This window comes from Notothenia rossii (assembly GCF_949606895.1).
Source record: "Notothenia rossii genome assembly, chromosome: 7".
In the NCBI taxonomy this organism is placed as follows: Eukaryota; Metazoa; Chordata; class Actinopteri; order Perciformes; family Nototheniidae; genus Notothenia; species Notothenia rossii.
The window spans coordinates 3,129,789-3,143,860 of record NC_136905.1 but is presented as its reverse complement, the minus strand read 5'-3'; the positions used below and the strand labels follow the sequence as shown (position 1 = coordinate 3,143,860).

General features: G+C 42.0%; 2 protein-coding genes across 2 annotated transcripts in view; both read left to right on the top strand.

Annotated features, from left to right (window-relative positions):
- Window positions 1-14,072, top strand: part of LOC307012830 (uncharacterized protein) — a 271,685-nt gene that overhangs the window by 98,525 nt on the left and 159,088 nt on the right. The window lies entirely within an intron of this gene.
- Window positions 5,957-14,001, top strand: ccne2 (cyclin E2; the record flags this gene model as incomplete). The annotated part of the gene is made up of 8 exons (XM_079640895.1): window positions 5,957-6,287; window positions 7,655-7,691; window positions 9,062-9,143; window positions 9,257-9,310; window positions 10,226-10,368; window positions 11,325-11,460; window positions 13,441-13,587; window positions 13,876-14,001. The coding sequence occupies exons 2-8, from the start codon at window positions 7,678-7,680 to the stop codon at window positions 13,999-14,001; spliced, it is 702 nt and encodes a 233-aa protein (XP_079497021.1). The 5' UTR covers window positions 5,957-6,287; window positions 7,655-7,677.

The following is a 14,072-nucleotide window of genomic DNA, read 5'->3' as shown; positions in this document are numbered from 1 at the left end:
CCTGCTCTGATTTGCAGGTGTTCCCTGGTGGTGTTTTATGTAGGTTTCTGTGCCGGTAAATCAGGGGTGTCAAACTCAAGGCCCGTGGGCCAAATCCGGCCCGACTTCATTTTATTTGGCCCGCAAGAGCTTGCAAGAAATATTATACGGTTTCATGCCACTTTACAGAAGCACGATGTCCATAAACTACATGTCCCACAATGCATCTCACTTTGTGACCCTGAAGAGACTTGCAATTGTTTGAAATGATTTGCCCTAGACTTCTGCTCTCAGACGTAGTTAACTATGAAGTTATACCCTATCCGATAATAATCCAATGCAGAGTTAATAATGTGATATAATACATTATTTTATATATATATGTATATTTATATAGTCTTAAAGTTACAACCAGCCCTCTGAGTGTGGCCAATGTGGCCCGAGATGAAATTGAGTTTGACCCCCCTGCTGGAAATGATCTGCAAAGGCTAACATCCCTGTGGGTTTCTATACTGACTCTTTATTGAACATTTTCTGCAGAGAATTTAAAAACAGCAACAATTCAATCCGGACAGACTTATTCCGTACATTTGATAACATGTGTATCGCCCGAGGGGTAATATACGGTTTGGAGATTACACCCCATCATACTGGGATGGACTTAGTCTTAGGGGGAGGAGAAACCGACTAGGAAAAGAGAAGCGGTGGGAAGCAGTCTTCCTGAAAGAACTTGCGCTGAGCTTCATAGAAACCAAAAACAAGTACACAAGACAAGTGCATTAAACAAATTAAACAATTCAAATTAATAGTGCCAAATAAATAAGTAAATGTTACGTTTATTCTGGTTTGTTTTGTGTTCATACCTTTTATGTGATTGTATACTTATTTGTATGTTTAGTGAGCTGAGCTGTGTGATGTTATGTTCTCTCTGCAGCACTTTAGTCCGGAGGTTATAAAGTGGATCGGATTATATAAAAGTGAGCTCAGGGACAGACCGTCGGCCCCTCTACCTCGGGAGGCCCTCAATTAATACTCAATACCTAAAACACACACTTTGACATGTTATTATACTAAGTCCTTTCCCAGGCGGGACCTACCAGTCCAGACGTCACCCTGTGAGATCTGGAGACTCCCAGGTCATCAAAGAAGGGGTTCCAGATCCGGTCAGATAGAAACGCTCCTTTGAGGCTGAGTGTAGAGGTTGTTGTTGTTTACTCATATGAGATGATCTACACGGAGGAAAAGGCTTCGCTGGGGGTGAAGGTCTGCAGCCACGGGGTTAGGGTGGGAGCCCCGTCAGAGCTACACACGACTAACACGTTCCCTAACTGAGTGCAGCTCATTGGGCAAAAGGTCTCAAGGTTTAATATTGTGTTAGAGGGGACCTATCAACATGTGTCCCCTCTTCTTCATGTCTCTTCTACATCAACATGTGTCCCCTCTTCTTCATGTCTCTTCTACATCACCATGTGTCCCCTCTTCTTCATGTCTCTTCTTCATCAACATGTGTCCCCTCTTCTTCATGTCTCTTCTTCATCAACATGTGTCCCCTCTTCTCCATGTCTCTTCTACATCAACATGTGTCCCCTCTTCTTCATGTCTCTTCTACATCAACATGTGTCCCCTCTTCTACATGTCTCTTCTACATCAACATGTGTCCCCTCTTCTACATGTCTCTTCTACATCAACATGTGTCCCCTCTTCTTCATGTCTCTTCTACATCAACATGTGTCCCCTCTTCTCCATGTCTCTTCTACATCAATATGTGTCCCCTCTTCTTCATGTCTCTTCTACATCAACATGTGTCCCCTCTTCTTCATGTCTCTTCTACATCAACATGTGTCCCCTCTTCTTCATGTCTCTTCTACATCAACATGTGTCCCCTCTTCTCCATGTCTCTTCTACATCAACATGTGTCCCCTCTTCTACATGTCTCTTCTACATCAACATGTGTCCCCTCTTCTACATGTCTCTTCTACATCAACATGTGTCCCCTCTTCTTCATGTCTCTTCTACATCAACATGTGTCCCCTCTTCTTCATGTCTCTTCTACATCAACATGTGTCCTCTCTTCTTCATGTCTCTTCTACATCAACATGTGTCCCCTCTTCTTCTTGTCTCTTCTACATCAACATGTGTCCCCTCTTCTTCGTGTCTCTTCTACATCAACAAGTGTCCCCTCTTCTTCTTGTCTCTTCTACATCAACATGTGTCCCCTCTTCCTCATGTCTCTTCTACATCAACATGTGTCCCCTCTTCTTCAGGTCTCTTCTACATCAACATGTGTCCCCTCTTCTCCATGTCTCTTCTACATCAACATGTGTCCCCTCTTCTTCATGTCTCTTCTACATCAACATGTGTCCCCTCTTCTTCATGTCTCTTCTACATCAACATGTGTCCTCTCTTCTTCATGTCTCTTCTACATCAACATGTGTCCCCTCTTCTTCTTGTCTCTTCTACATCAACATGTGTCCCCTCTTCTTCGTGTCTCTTCTACATCAACAAGTGTCCCCTCTTCTTCTTGTCTCTTCTACATCAACATGTGTCCCCTCTTCCTCATGTCTCTTCTACATCAACATGTGTCCCCTCTTCTTCATGTCTCTTCTACAACAGCATGTGTCCCCTCTTCTCCATGTCTCTTCTACATCAGCATGTGTCCCCTCTTCTCCATGTCTCTTTTACATCAACAAGTGTCCCCTCTTCTTCTTGTCTCTTCTACATCAACATGTGTCCCCTCTTCTCCATGTCTCTTCTACATCAACATGTGTCCCCTCTTCTTCATGTCTCTTTTACATCAACATGTGTCCCCTCTTCTTCATGTCTCTTCTACATCAACATGTGTCCCCTCTTCTCCATGTCTCTTCTACATCAGCATGTGTCCCCTCTTCTCCATGTCTCTTTTACATCAACAAGTGTCCCCTCTTCTTCTTGTCTCCTCTACATCAACATGTGTCCCCTCTTCTTCATGTCTCTTCTACATCAACATGTGTCCCCTCTTCTTCATGTCTCTTCTACATCAACATGTGTCCCCTCTTCTCCATGTCTCTTCTACATCAACATGTGTCCCCTCTTCTACATGTCTCTTCTACATCAACATGTGTCCCCTCTTCTACATGTCTCTTCTACATCAACATGTGTCCCCTCTTCTTCATGTCTCTTCTACATCAACATGTGTCCCCTCTTCTCCATGTCTCTTCTACATCAACATGTGTCCCCTCTTCTTCATGTCTCTTCTACATCACCATGTGTCCCCTCTTCTTCATGTCTCTTCTACATCAAAATGTGTCCCCTCTTCTCCATGTCTCTTCTACATCAACATGTGTCCCCTCTTCTCCATGTCTCTTCTACATCAACATGTGTCCCCTCTTCTTCATGTCTCTTCTACATCAACATGTGTCCCCTCTTCTCCATGTCTCTTCTACATCAACATGTGTCCCCTCTTCTCCATGTCTCTTCTACATCAACATGTGTCCCCTCTTCTTCATGTCTCTTCTACATCAACATGTGTCCCCTCTTCTCCATGTCTCTTCTACATCAACATGTGTCCCCTCTTCTTCATGTCTCTTCTACGTCAACATGTGTCCCCTCTTCTCCATGTCTCTTCTACATCAACATGTGTCCTCTCTTCTTCTCTTCTACATCAACATGTGTCCCCTCTTCTTCGTGTCTCTTCTACATCAACAAGTGTCCCCTCTTCTTCTTGTCTCTTCTACATCAACATGTGTCCCCTATTCCTCATGTCTCTTCTACATCAACATGTGTCCTCTCTTCTTCATGTCTCTTCTACATCAACATGTGTCCCCTCTTCTTCATGTCTCTTCTACATCAACATGTGTCCCCTCTTCCTCATGTCTCTTCTACATCAACAAGTGTCCCCTCTTCTTCTTGTCTCTTCTACATCAACATGTGTCCCCTCTTCTCCACGTCTCTTCTACATCAACAAGTGTCCCCTCTTCTTCATGTCTCTACATCAACATGTGTCCCCTCTTCTTCATGTCTCTTCTACATCAACATGTGTCCCCTCTTCTTCATGTCTCTTCTACATCAACATGTGTCCCCTCTTCTCCATGTCTCTTCTACATCAGCATGTGTCCCCTCTTCTTCATGTCTCTTCTACATCAACATGTGTCCCCTCTTCTCCATGTCTCTTTTACATCAACATGTGTCCCCTCTTCTTCTTGTCTCTTCTACATCAGCATGTGTCCCCTCTTCTCCATGTCTCTTCTACATCAGCATGTGTCCCCTCTTCTCCATGTCTCTTTTACATCAACATGTGTCCCCTCTTCTTCTTGTCTCTTCTACATCAACATGTGTCCCCTCTTCTCCATGTCTCTTCTACATCAGCATGTGTCCCCTCTTCTCCATGTCTCTTCTACATCAGCATGTGTCCCCTCTTCTTCATGTCTCTTTTACATCAATAAGTGTCCCCTCTTCTTCTTGTCTCTTCTACATCAACATGTGTCCCCTCTTCTTCTTGTCTCTTCTACATCAACATGTGTCCCCTCTTCTCCATGTCATAACGATCTTTTGTCTTGAGCAACCATTAGCCAATCAGCAACCAAGGTAACCCCCCCCCCCCCCCCCCCCCCCCCCCTTATCACCTGAATCTCCTTCTAGAGCACCATTGAGTTATTGTAACCAAATCTCTCTCGGAGGGGCGTGGGGAGGGGCTCCTTATTTTCATCTAAAGTAACAGACAGAGAATCAGCACGTTGGAAACAGGGCTGAAACAGAGAGGATTATGGGTAATGCTGCAACGATCTGTTTGGTGTTTTCAGCCAATCAGAGACAGGCTCTGGATATATCTGAGACCCGGAATATATTGATGAAAATAGTATGATAGGGGACCTTTAATATGCACATCAGGCAAACACTGAAAATCATTCATTTCCACTTGATCTAGAAATATGCAACTATAAGAAAAGCTACATATCATTAATACATAATTGCAATGCTGACACTGTCAATATGTTCACTTTTCAAAGTCAAAGTCCAACCTGTAATTGATAATATTGCAACGTTTTCAAAGTCAACTTTATTGTCAGTCTTTCAGTTTGTGTGTACAGACAGAGAGATCGAAATACCGTTTCCCACATATGCACACATTACGTTTTTATCTTAATGTGTGCATATGTATAAATGTGTCTGTTGATCGTGTATATAGGATATACATATTGTATGCAATAAAATACACTGAAAAAACCTGATACACAGTACTACGTCTGTATACTGTTCAAATAAAAATAAGTACAACATTCAAAAAAGTAATCAGCAGAGTTTCTACCGTTGTAAAACAATTAACGTAATATGCATCATATTTACAACTCATAAGATACAAAAAATAGGAAGACTAGGCAAAGGGAGGCATGTGACGCAGTGGATAGAGCCTTGGTGTTGGGATCAGGGGGTCACAGGTTCAAACCCCACTGCAGTCAGCATGTCGTTGTGTCCCTGGTTAAGATACTTCACCCCAAATTGCTCCTGTGGGGATTGCCCACAGTATTGAGTATGTACGTCGCTCTGTATAAAAGCGTCTAACAATTAACATGTAATGTAAATAATAATAATATATTATTTCGAATAAATAATAATACTATTATTAATTATTATTATTATTATTATCAAAAAGTTATCACCTTAAATAATATAAAATACAATCAGCAGCAGCAGTTTGTCTGACAGCTGCTCCACGTGCTGTGTCTGTTTACTTTCTGCGCAGGAAGCACGCTGCGGTGGCAGCTCGCTCTCTGATTGGCTTGACGTCACGCAGTGTTCTCCCTAGCTCTGTGATAGGCCTGACGTATCGCAGTGTCCTCCCACCGGCGGGACTCGTATCCGGAAGCAGTTTTAGTACCGCGTAAAGAAAGTGTAAATATCTCCGTTAAAAGTGAATGTTAACGCGGAGTACCGACGCTGTGTGAGGTGAGTGAGTGAAACGAGCCGTTAGAGTTCAGCCGGGATGAACGGAAAGCCGTTTAAACTGAATAGAACGTTCGAAATGAACGGAGGCTCCGGTGAAACTCCGTCAAAATCCCTTTAAATCGCGTCCTTACGTTTCTGTTAAGCTGTTAACTCCCCCAGAGCTGCATACTAATGATATATTATTAAACAAACACCTTCGATCGCTCTCGGGACGTTAATCACATGGGAACTCTGCCCGTTTGTGAACATCTCTCACGGGATTTGAACATTTAGCGGGTTTCTGTTAACCGGGAACGCGCATGCGCAGTGGGAAGAGGCGGATATAAGGATTGGCGCCGGCGCCACAGCTGATGCATCCATTCATTCACTGACTCTCCAACGAAGAGGTAAGAGACCTTCCGAGACACTTTTATCCTTTAAAATCTGCCTAATAACGCGGGATGTCTGAGCCTCGACTCACAGGGTCTGCATGGCACGGGTTGCCCTTAAAAATGAAGCAGTTTGCTGTAAATGTGGGTTAAAAATGGAGCGGTTTGCTGTAATTTGGGGTAAAAGTTGACCAGTTGGCTGTAAATGTGGGTTAAAAAGTGCAATCGAGACGCTGCATTCATATCTTATTCTCCTCTTGTATTCTACCTCATATAAAAGTGGGTTTCCTCTGTATTATATAGGGTTTCAGACTCTGTACTTGGTGAGTTTTAGTTTTAAGAGTTTATTTCCAGTAACACTTGCTGTTGTTGTGATTTTAAACTCTGTTAAAGTGTCCCTTTCTATGCGTGTTTCTTCAGACTGAGGTTCACTGTTAACGTGAAAGCAGCTTTGTGTCGGGTGTTATAATGGAGGGTCGGGGTTAGCTGGTTATTGTTGACCTAGTTAGCTGACCCAGGCTAGGTTTGCTAATTACTGTAGCTCCTCCGCACAAAGTAGCCTCGCTGTGGTCTCGGTTTATCCGCATTTAATAACCTTTTTCAAGGTTTGTGTTCAGATATGATATCCCCAAGAGTGTACCCAGCAGTTGATGTCGGTTTTAGGCCGATATTGGGCTGTTTTCCACTAGTTTCCCCGCGGAAGCTGTAGGAGGTTCTGCGAAGGCTGAGCTCAAATCCTCCCGCTTCTGAGCTTCTGAAATTGGCGCGTCTTTGAGTTTCAACCCTGAAATAAAGTCCATATTACCGCCTTTCCACACTTTAAAACTGCACTACACTCGCATTGAGATGTTTGCTCAACCAATAAAGGTGATAAAAGTGCGTTTTAATGCAGCATTTATGACCTTTTTTTGTTTGAAATCGAGGGAACAATCAGCCCCCCTCCTTTCTTTTGGATGTAGTCACTAGCTCTGTAAGCTAGTGTGGCTCTTTGACCACTTTCATCTGGTTTATAAACCTGCTATTTAATGAAATGTGTTCCCATGTCGTGCTTTAGCTTAGTTAGCTGACCATCACTGTTTGTTAAAGCCACTTTATCCCTCTTTACTGAGCTGAACCTCTGAACTCGAAGGCTAGCTATCACTAAGCTGTGAAGTGCTCTTACATGTTGGGGTCCAGTCATGGTGCAAGGAGAAACAGTAGAATAAAAAGCTACACATTATTTTTGCGAGACTAATGTACGAGAAAGTGCAAAAGTGTGTATTCATGTTAATAATATAAGTTATACAAGAACAGAATGACGGCCGTACAGTGGAATTGAATAACTCCAGGATGTGAAATCTGTGCGCTGTGGATTTATCCTCACCTGCTCCTCTTTCTCTTTGCAGGAGCCATAAAGATACTCTACACAATGTCCAGACGCAGGTAAGAGCTGGTTCTCAAGCTGTGGTGTGGGGACCATCGGGGGGCCAGGACATCCCCCAGTTGGTACGGCTGGGTGGTTATATAGATTTACATGCTGTTATTTAATAATTCAAAGCATTATCAAAGAAAATGGGAGCATTCATTTGAGTTGTTTCTTCACCTTCTTGATCACTAATCAATATTTTGGTGGATCATATGATCTGCAGTCAGAGTACAATTTCGAGGAACTATAATTGAGGATTTCCATTTTATGCTACTTTAAATGGTGTACTTTTACTCCATCTGGATGAACAATGTGAAATACTGTCGCAACTTTCACTTGAGCAACATTTCTAATGCAGGACTTTTACTGAAACAGAGTATTCCTACACTCTGGTACTTCTACTCTTACTCAAGTACAAGACCTGAGTACTTCTACTTTTACTCAATAACAAGACCCGAGTACTTCTACTTTTACTCAAGTACAAGACCTGAGTACTTCTACTTTTACTCAAGAACAAGATCTGAGTACTTCTACTTTTACTCAATAACAAGACCCGAGTACTTCTACTTTTACTCAAGAACAAGACCTGAGTACTTCTACTTTTACTCAAGTACAAGACCTGAGTACTTCTACTTTTACTCAAGAACAAGATCTGAGTACTTCTACTTTTACTCAAGTACAAACCTGAGTACTTCTACTTTTACTCAAGTACAAGATCAGAGTACTTCTACTTTTACTCAAGTACAAGATCTGAGTACTTCTACTTTTACTCAAGTACAAGATCTGAGTACTTCTACTTTTACTCAAGTACAAGATCTGAGTACTTCTACTTTTACTCAAGTACAAGATCTGAGTACTTCTACTTTTACTCAAGTACAAGACCTGAGTACTTCTACTTTTACTCAAGTACAAGACCTGAGTACTTCTACTTTTACTCAAGTACAAGATCTGAGTACTTCTACTTTTACTCAAGTACAAGACCTGAGTACTTCTACTTTTACTCAAGTACAAGACCTGAGTACTTCTACTTTTACTCAAGTACAAGATCTGAGTACTTCTACTTTTACTCAAGTACAAGATCTGAGTACTTCTACTTTTACTCAAGAACAAGATCTGAGTACTTCTACTTTTACTCAAGTACAGACCTGAGTAGTTCTGCTAAACTTTAAAGTAATGATCTGCGTGATGAATGAGCTTCAGTAAACCTTTAACACACGTTACAGGATCACAGTAGCTTCAGCACACGGTTACTTGTCTTAATACAATCGAACTAAAACACATGTCATAAATCTGATTCCTGCCGTGAGTCACTCAAACGACCCGTAGCAGTTGCATGCCATGAGATTCCCTGTTCTTAAATCTGATGCACTTTTGTTTTGTATTTCAGTGGTCGCATTACTTTGCAAGCCAGAGATTCAAACGCACTCGTGCCGACCGTCAAAGCCCCGCTGAAGAAAAGGAAATCAGAGGTTTGTGTTGTTTCATACTTGTGTGTCTTTGGACTTAACGTTATAACAGTGTGTTACCCCGTTGTAGCTGCTAGCACTGATGCTAACTCCCATGTATTTGTGTTCTTCTCCAGCCCTCAAAGAAACAACTACAACCTGCTGCCAAAAAACAGAGCTATGAAATCCAGGTCAGTGTGTCCACAGGCCATCACTCTGAATCACTGTGTGTAGCGTTTAGGCTGGGATGTGTGTATTGTTGATCTGTGGTGTGTGTGTGTCCTCTCTGTTTCAGTTGCTAAAACTAGCTTTGCTTTGAATATTTAAAGTTCAGTAATGGAAACTATAGCTTCCTTTTTATTGAGAGCGTCCATTTTGTTACACCGTAGATCACACATATCACACCTGGCTTTCCTTTAGCCCCGGTTTAGTCTCCCACACATTATCTGTGTTGAACAAAGCACATCAACAAGCTATTACACATTATTTAGACACTCCAGAAAAACGCGTGTGAGATTAAAATAGCCCAATTGCTTTTACAATAAATAAACATTGAATGTGTTTAATTGAATAGTAAAGGGGTTTAATGTTAGTGGCAGGTTGTGTGTGAGAGAGAATAAATAAGACAGACAATATTTAAAAAAATTGTTACTCTTTTCCTCCACATTTTTCGCAACTTCCCGCAATTTCACCGCATAAAATCACATAAAAACTCTGCATGTTTAATCACATAATCAAGGATTTTAGCCCGTGTTTTTTTGGAGGGTCTAATTATTAGTTTGTTCTTGATTTGGTCGGATTAAGGTCACTCCTAAGAGCACTTTGTAGTGACAGTGCAGTACCTGCTGTCACCACAAAGTGTCACCGGTGATCTTGACTGGTAAACTGCTATTTACAGCACATTTGAGGTAAACTCCAATAAAAGGCCTACAGCAACGCCTGACCTGATATTTAATTTATGTTCTCTAATTTAAATGTTGATGTTTACCATGTAGTTAAAGCACCCTGAGCCTCCCCTGGTGTTTCTAAAGTGCCGTACAGGTAAAGCATTATTGGAGTCTTTGTTTTGATATATTTATTCACCTTGTCCGTGTATTTGCTTCTAGAAGTGTTGGTCTGAGGACGGAGCGAGTCCCTGCCTCCTCATCGAGACGCCGCACAAAGAGCTGGAGCCCGCTGACCCGTCCAGCTTCAAGCAGTACCGCTTCAAGAACCTCTTCATCAAGGCCTCCCCCATCCCCCGCCTCAGGTGAGAGAGAGTGTGTTTTACACCTCAATGACTCGTCACTCTGAGCTGCGGCTCCGCCCGACTCAGTGTTCCGGCTCCGCCCGACTCAGTGTTCCCACTGAAAGCGTCTCTACTCAGACTTTGTGGCGTCCCAGTCTCATGGTGATTCTGAATTAACCAGTTAAACCCCACGGGGGCCAAGCGCAACATCTTGCAAGAAACAGCGTCTGAGGGCTTCTTAACATTTAAGAAACTATGGGTGTGTCATACCCACTTAACGGGAAGAAACTCGGCTATCAGACAATATTGACCATTTTTAGCCAAACGAAACATAAGGGTAATAACGAAGAAGGCTCTGAATTAATCATCAAAATCGACCCATGGGGCCCAGAGATATGGAAAATCCACCCAAATGACCCCAGAAGTGTTTTTTTTCTAAACCTCTAAAAAGGTCAAATGTGACTTGTTTTGCATCAGAGTACTTATTATGTTATTGTTTGGATTCCTAAAGCCTTTAGTCGGCTATCCCATCATTCAAGGGTGGTTTTCACTATAAGTAATGGTGTTTTTTTTTTGGACGGAAACTAATTAACATTTTTTTAACTATGTTCAATCTGAATTAACTTTAAAAATAAAATCATCTATATTGATTCTGACTCTTCTACATCCAACTCACAGGTTTATCATTACTTTGAGAAAAAAGGTGATTAATGTAACCCTTTTTTAGAAGTGAAGATACGGTCATTTGTTCTGGGAATGTCACTTTCGAGCCTGAGACCTGAAAAACAGGCTCGGGGCTAAACAGGTTATTTAAATCTCAATAATAGATACAGATAATAACCGGTAGATTGGCATCTCACCGTCACTTTGAACGACACACTGACCAATTGAACTAGTCGATTTTGGATGCGAGACAGTTTCAGGACGTTCTCCAATGGTACGTATAGAGATACTAACCCCCGGTGTTTGTCCTGCAGCTGGGCCAGCTCCGACGACGTTTGGATCAAAATGCTCAACAAGGAGCTGAAGTACGTCCACGACAAAAGTTACCTGCAGAGACACCCCAAGCTGCAGCCCAAGATGAGAGCCATCCTGCTGGACTGGCTGCTGGAGGTCAGAGAGGACTCTTTAAAGTAGAGACACTAAATACTGATATACACCTGAACATCAGCAGGAGAGGACTCTTTAAAGTAGAGACACTACACACTGATATACACCTGAACATCAGGGGGAGAGAACTCTTTAAAGTAGAGACACTACATACTGATATACACCTGAACATCAGCAGGAGAGGACTCTTTAAAGTAGAGACACTACATACTGATATACACCTGAACATCAGCAGGAGAGGACTCTTTAAAGTATTAAAGTAGAGACACTAAATACTGATATACACCTGAACATCAGCAGGAGAGGACTCTTTAAAGTAGAGACACTACATACTGATATACACCTGAACATCAGCAGGAGAGGACTCTTTAAAGTAGAGACACTACATACTGATATACACCTGAACATCAGCAGGAGAGGACTCTTTAAAGTAGAGACACTACATACTGATATACACCTGAACATCAGCAGGAGAGGACTCTTTAAAGTAGAGACACTACATACTGATATACACCTGAACATCAGCAGGAGAGGACTCTTTAAAGTAGAGACACTACATACTGATATACACCTGAACATCAGCAGGAGAGAACTCTTTAAAGTAGAGACACTACATACTGATATACACCTGAACATCAGCAGGAGAGGACTCTTTAAAGTAGAGACACTACATACTGATATACACCTGAACATCAGCAGGAGAGGACTCTTTAAAGTAGAGACAGTACATACTGATATACACCTGAACATCAGCAGGAGAGGACTCTTTAAAGCAGAGACACCACATACTGATATACACCTGAACATCAGCAGGAGAGGACTCTTTAAAGTAGAGACACTACATACTGATATACACCTGAACCTTAGCAGGAGAGGACTCTTTAAAGTATTAAAGTAGAGACACTAAATACTGATATACACCTGAACATCAGCAGGAGAGGACTCTTTAAAGTAGAGACACTACATACTGATATACACCTGAACATCAGCAGGAGAGGACTCTTTAAAGTATTAAAGTAGAGACACTAAATACTGATATACACCTGAACATCAGCAGGAGAGGACTCTTTAAAGTAGAGACACTACATACTGATATACACCTGAACATCAGCAGGAGAGGACTCTTTAAAGTAGAGACACTACATACTGATATACACCTGAACATCAGCAGGAGAGGACTCTTTAAAGTAGAGACACTACATACTGATATACACCTGAACATCAGCAGGAGAGGACTCTTTAAAGTAGAGACACTACATACTGATATACACCTGAACATCAGCAGGAGAGGACTCTTTAAAGTAGAGACACTACATACTGATATACACCTGAACATCAGCAGGAGAGAACTCTTTAAAGTAGAGACACTACATACTGATATACACCTGAACATCAGCAGGAGAGGACTCTTTAAAGTAGAGACACTACATACTGATATACACCTGAACATCAGCAGGAGAGGACTCTTTAAAGTAGAGACAGTACATACTGATATACACCTGAACATCAGCAGGAGAGGACTCTTTAAAGCAGAGACACCACATACTGATATACACCTGAACATCAGCAGGAGAGGACTCTTTAAAGTAGAGACACTACATACTGATATACACCTGAACCTTAGCAGGAGAGGACTCTTTAAAGTATTAAAGTAGAGACACTACATACTGATATACACCTGAACATCAGCAGGAGAGGACTCTTTAAAGTATTAAAGTAGAGACACTACATACTGATATACACCTGAACATCAGCAGGAGAGGACTCTTTAAAGTAGAGACACTACATACTGATATACACCTGAACATCAGCAGGAGAGGACTCTTTAAAGTAGAGACACTACATACGGATATACACCTGAACATCAGCAGGAGAGGACTCTTTAAAGTAGAGACACTACATACTGATATGAACATGACTCCTAAAAGCTGCACAAATGGCCGTCCAGTGTGTTAATGTGTGTGTTGATGTGTTTGTGTTCAGGTGTGTGAGGTGTACTCGCTCCACCGGCAGACGGCCTACCTCGCTCAGGATTTCTTCGACCGCTTCATGGTGACTCAAGAGAACGTGAACAAAGATTACCTGCAGCTCATCGGCATCTCCGCGCTCTTCATCGCCTCCAAGATCGAGGTGAGGGCATCCTGAACGTCTTCCGTGTTTACATCCAAGGGAATACTCCTGCATGTCTAGGGTCAGATCCCAGTGGTGGAAACTAACAAAGCACATCATTTTAAAGAGTTTTTCATATTGTTATCGGACCCTTGTGATGACATACAAGTTACATTATTTATTATAGTCTTTAGTTTTTGATATACTCACTCAAAGCCCCATCCCCACGATCACCTCTCAGCCTCGTTGTGTGCGTTTCTCATGATGATCAAGTTGTTTATCATTTCTGCTGTCCTCTGTTCTCTGCAGGAAATCTACCCTCCTAAAATCTTAGACTTCGCCTACGTCACGGACGGAGCGTGTGATTTTTGGGACATCCAGCGCACTGAGCTGCACATACTGAAGGTGCGCTTATTAAAAAAACACTTTTCATGAACTGCATCCGCTGCTTTTTAGTTTAAGAGTTTAAGGACGTAAGATAAGACTTTATTCATCCCGAAGGAAAA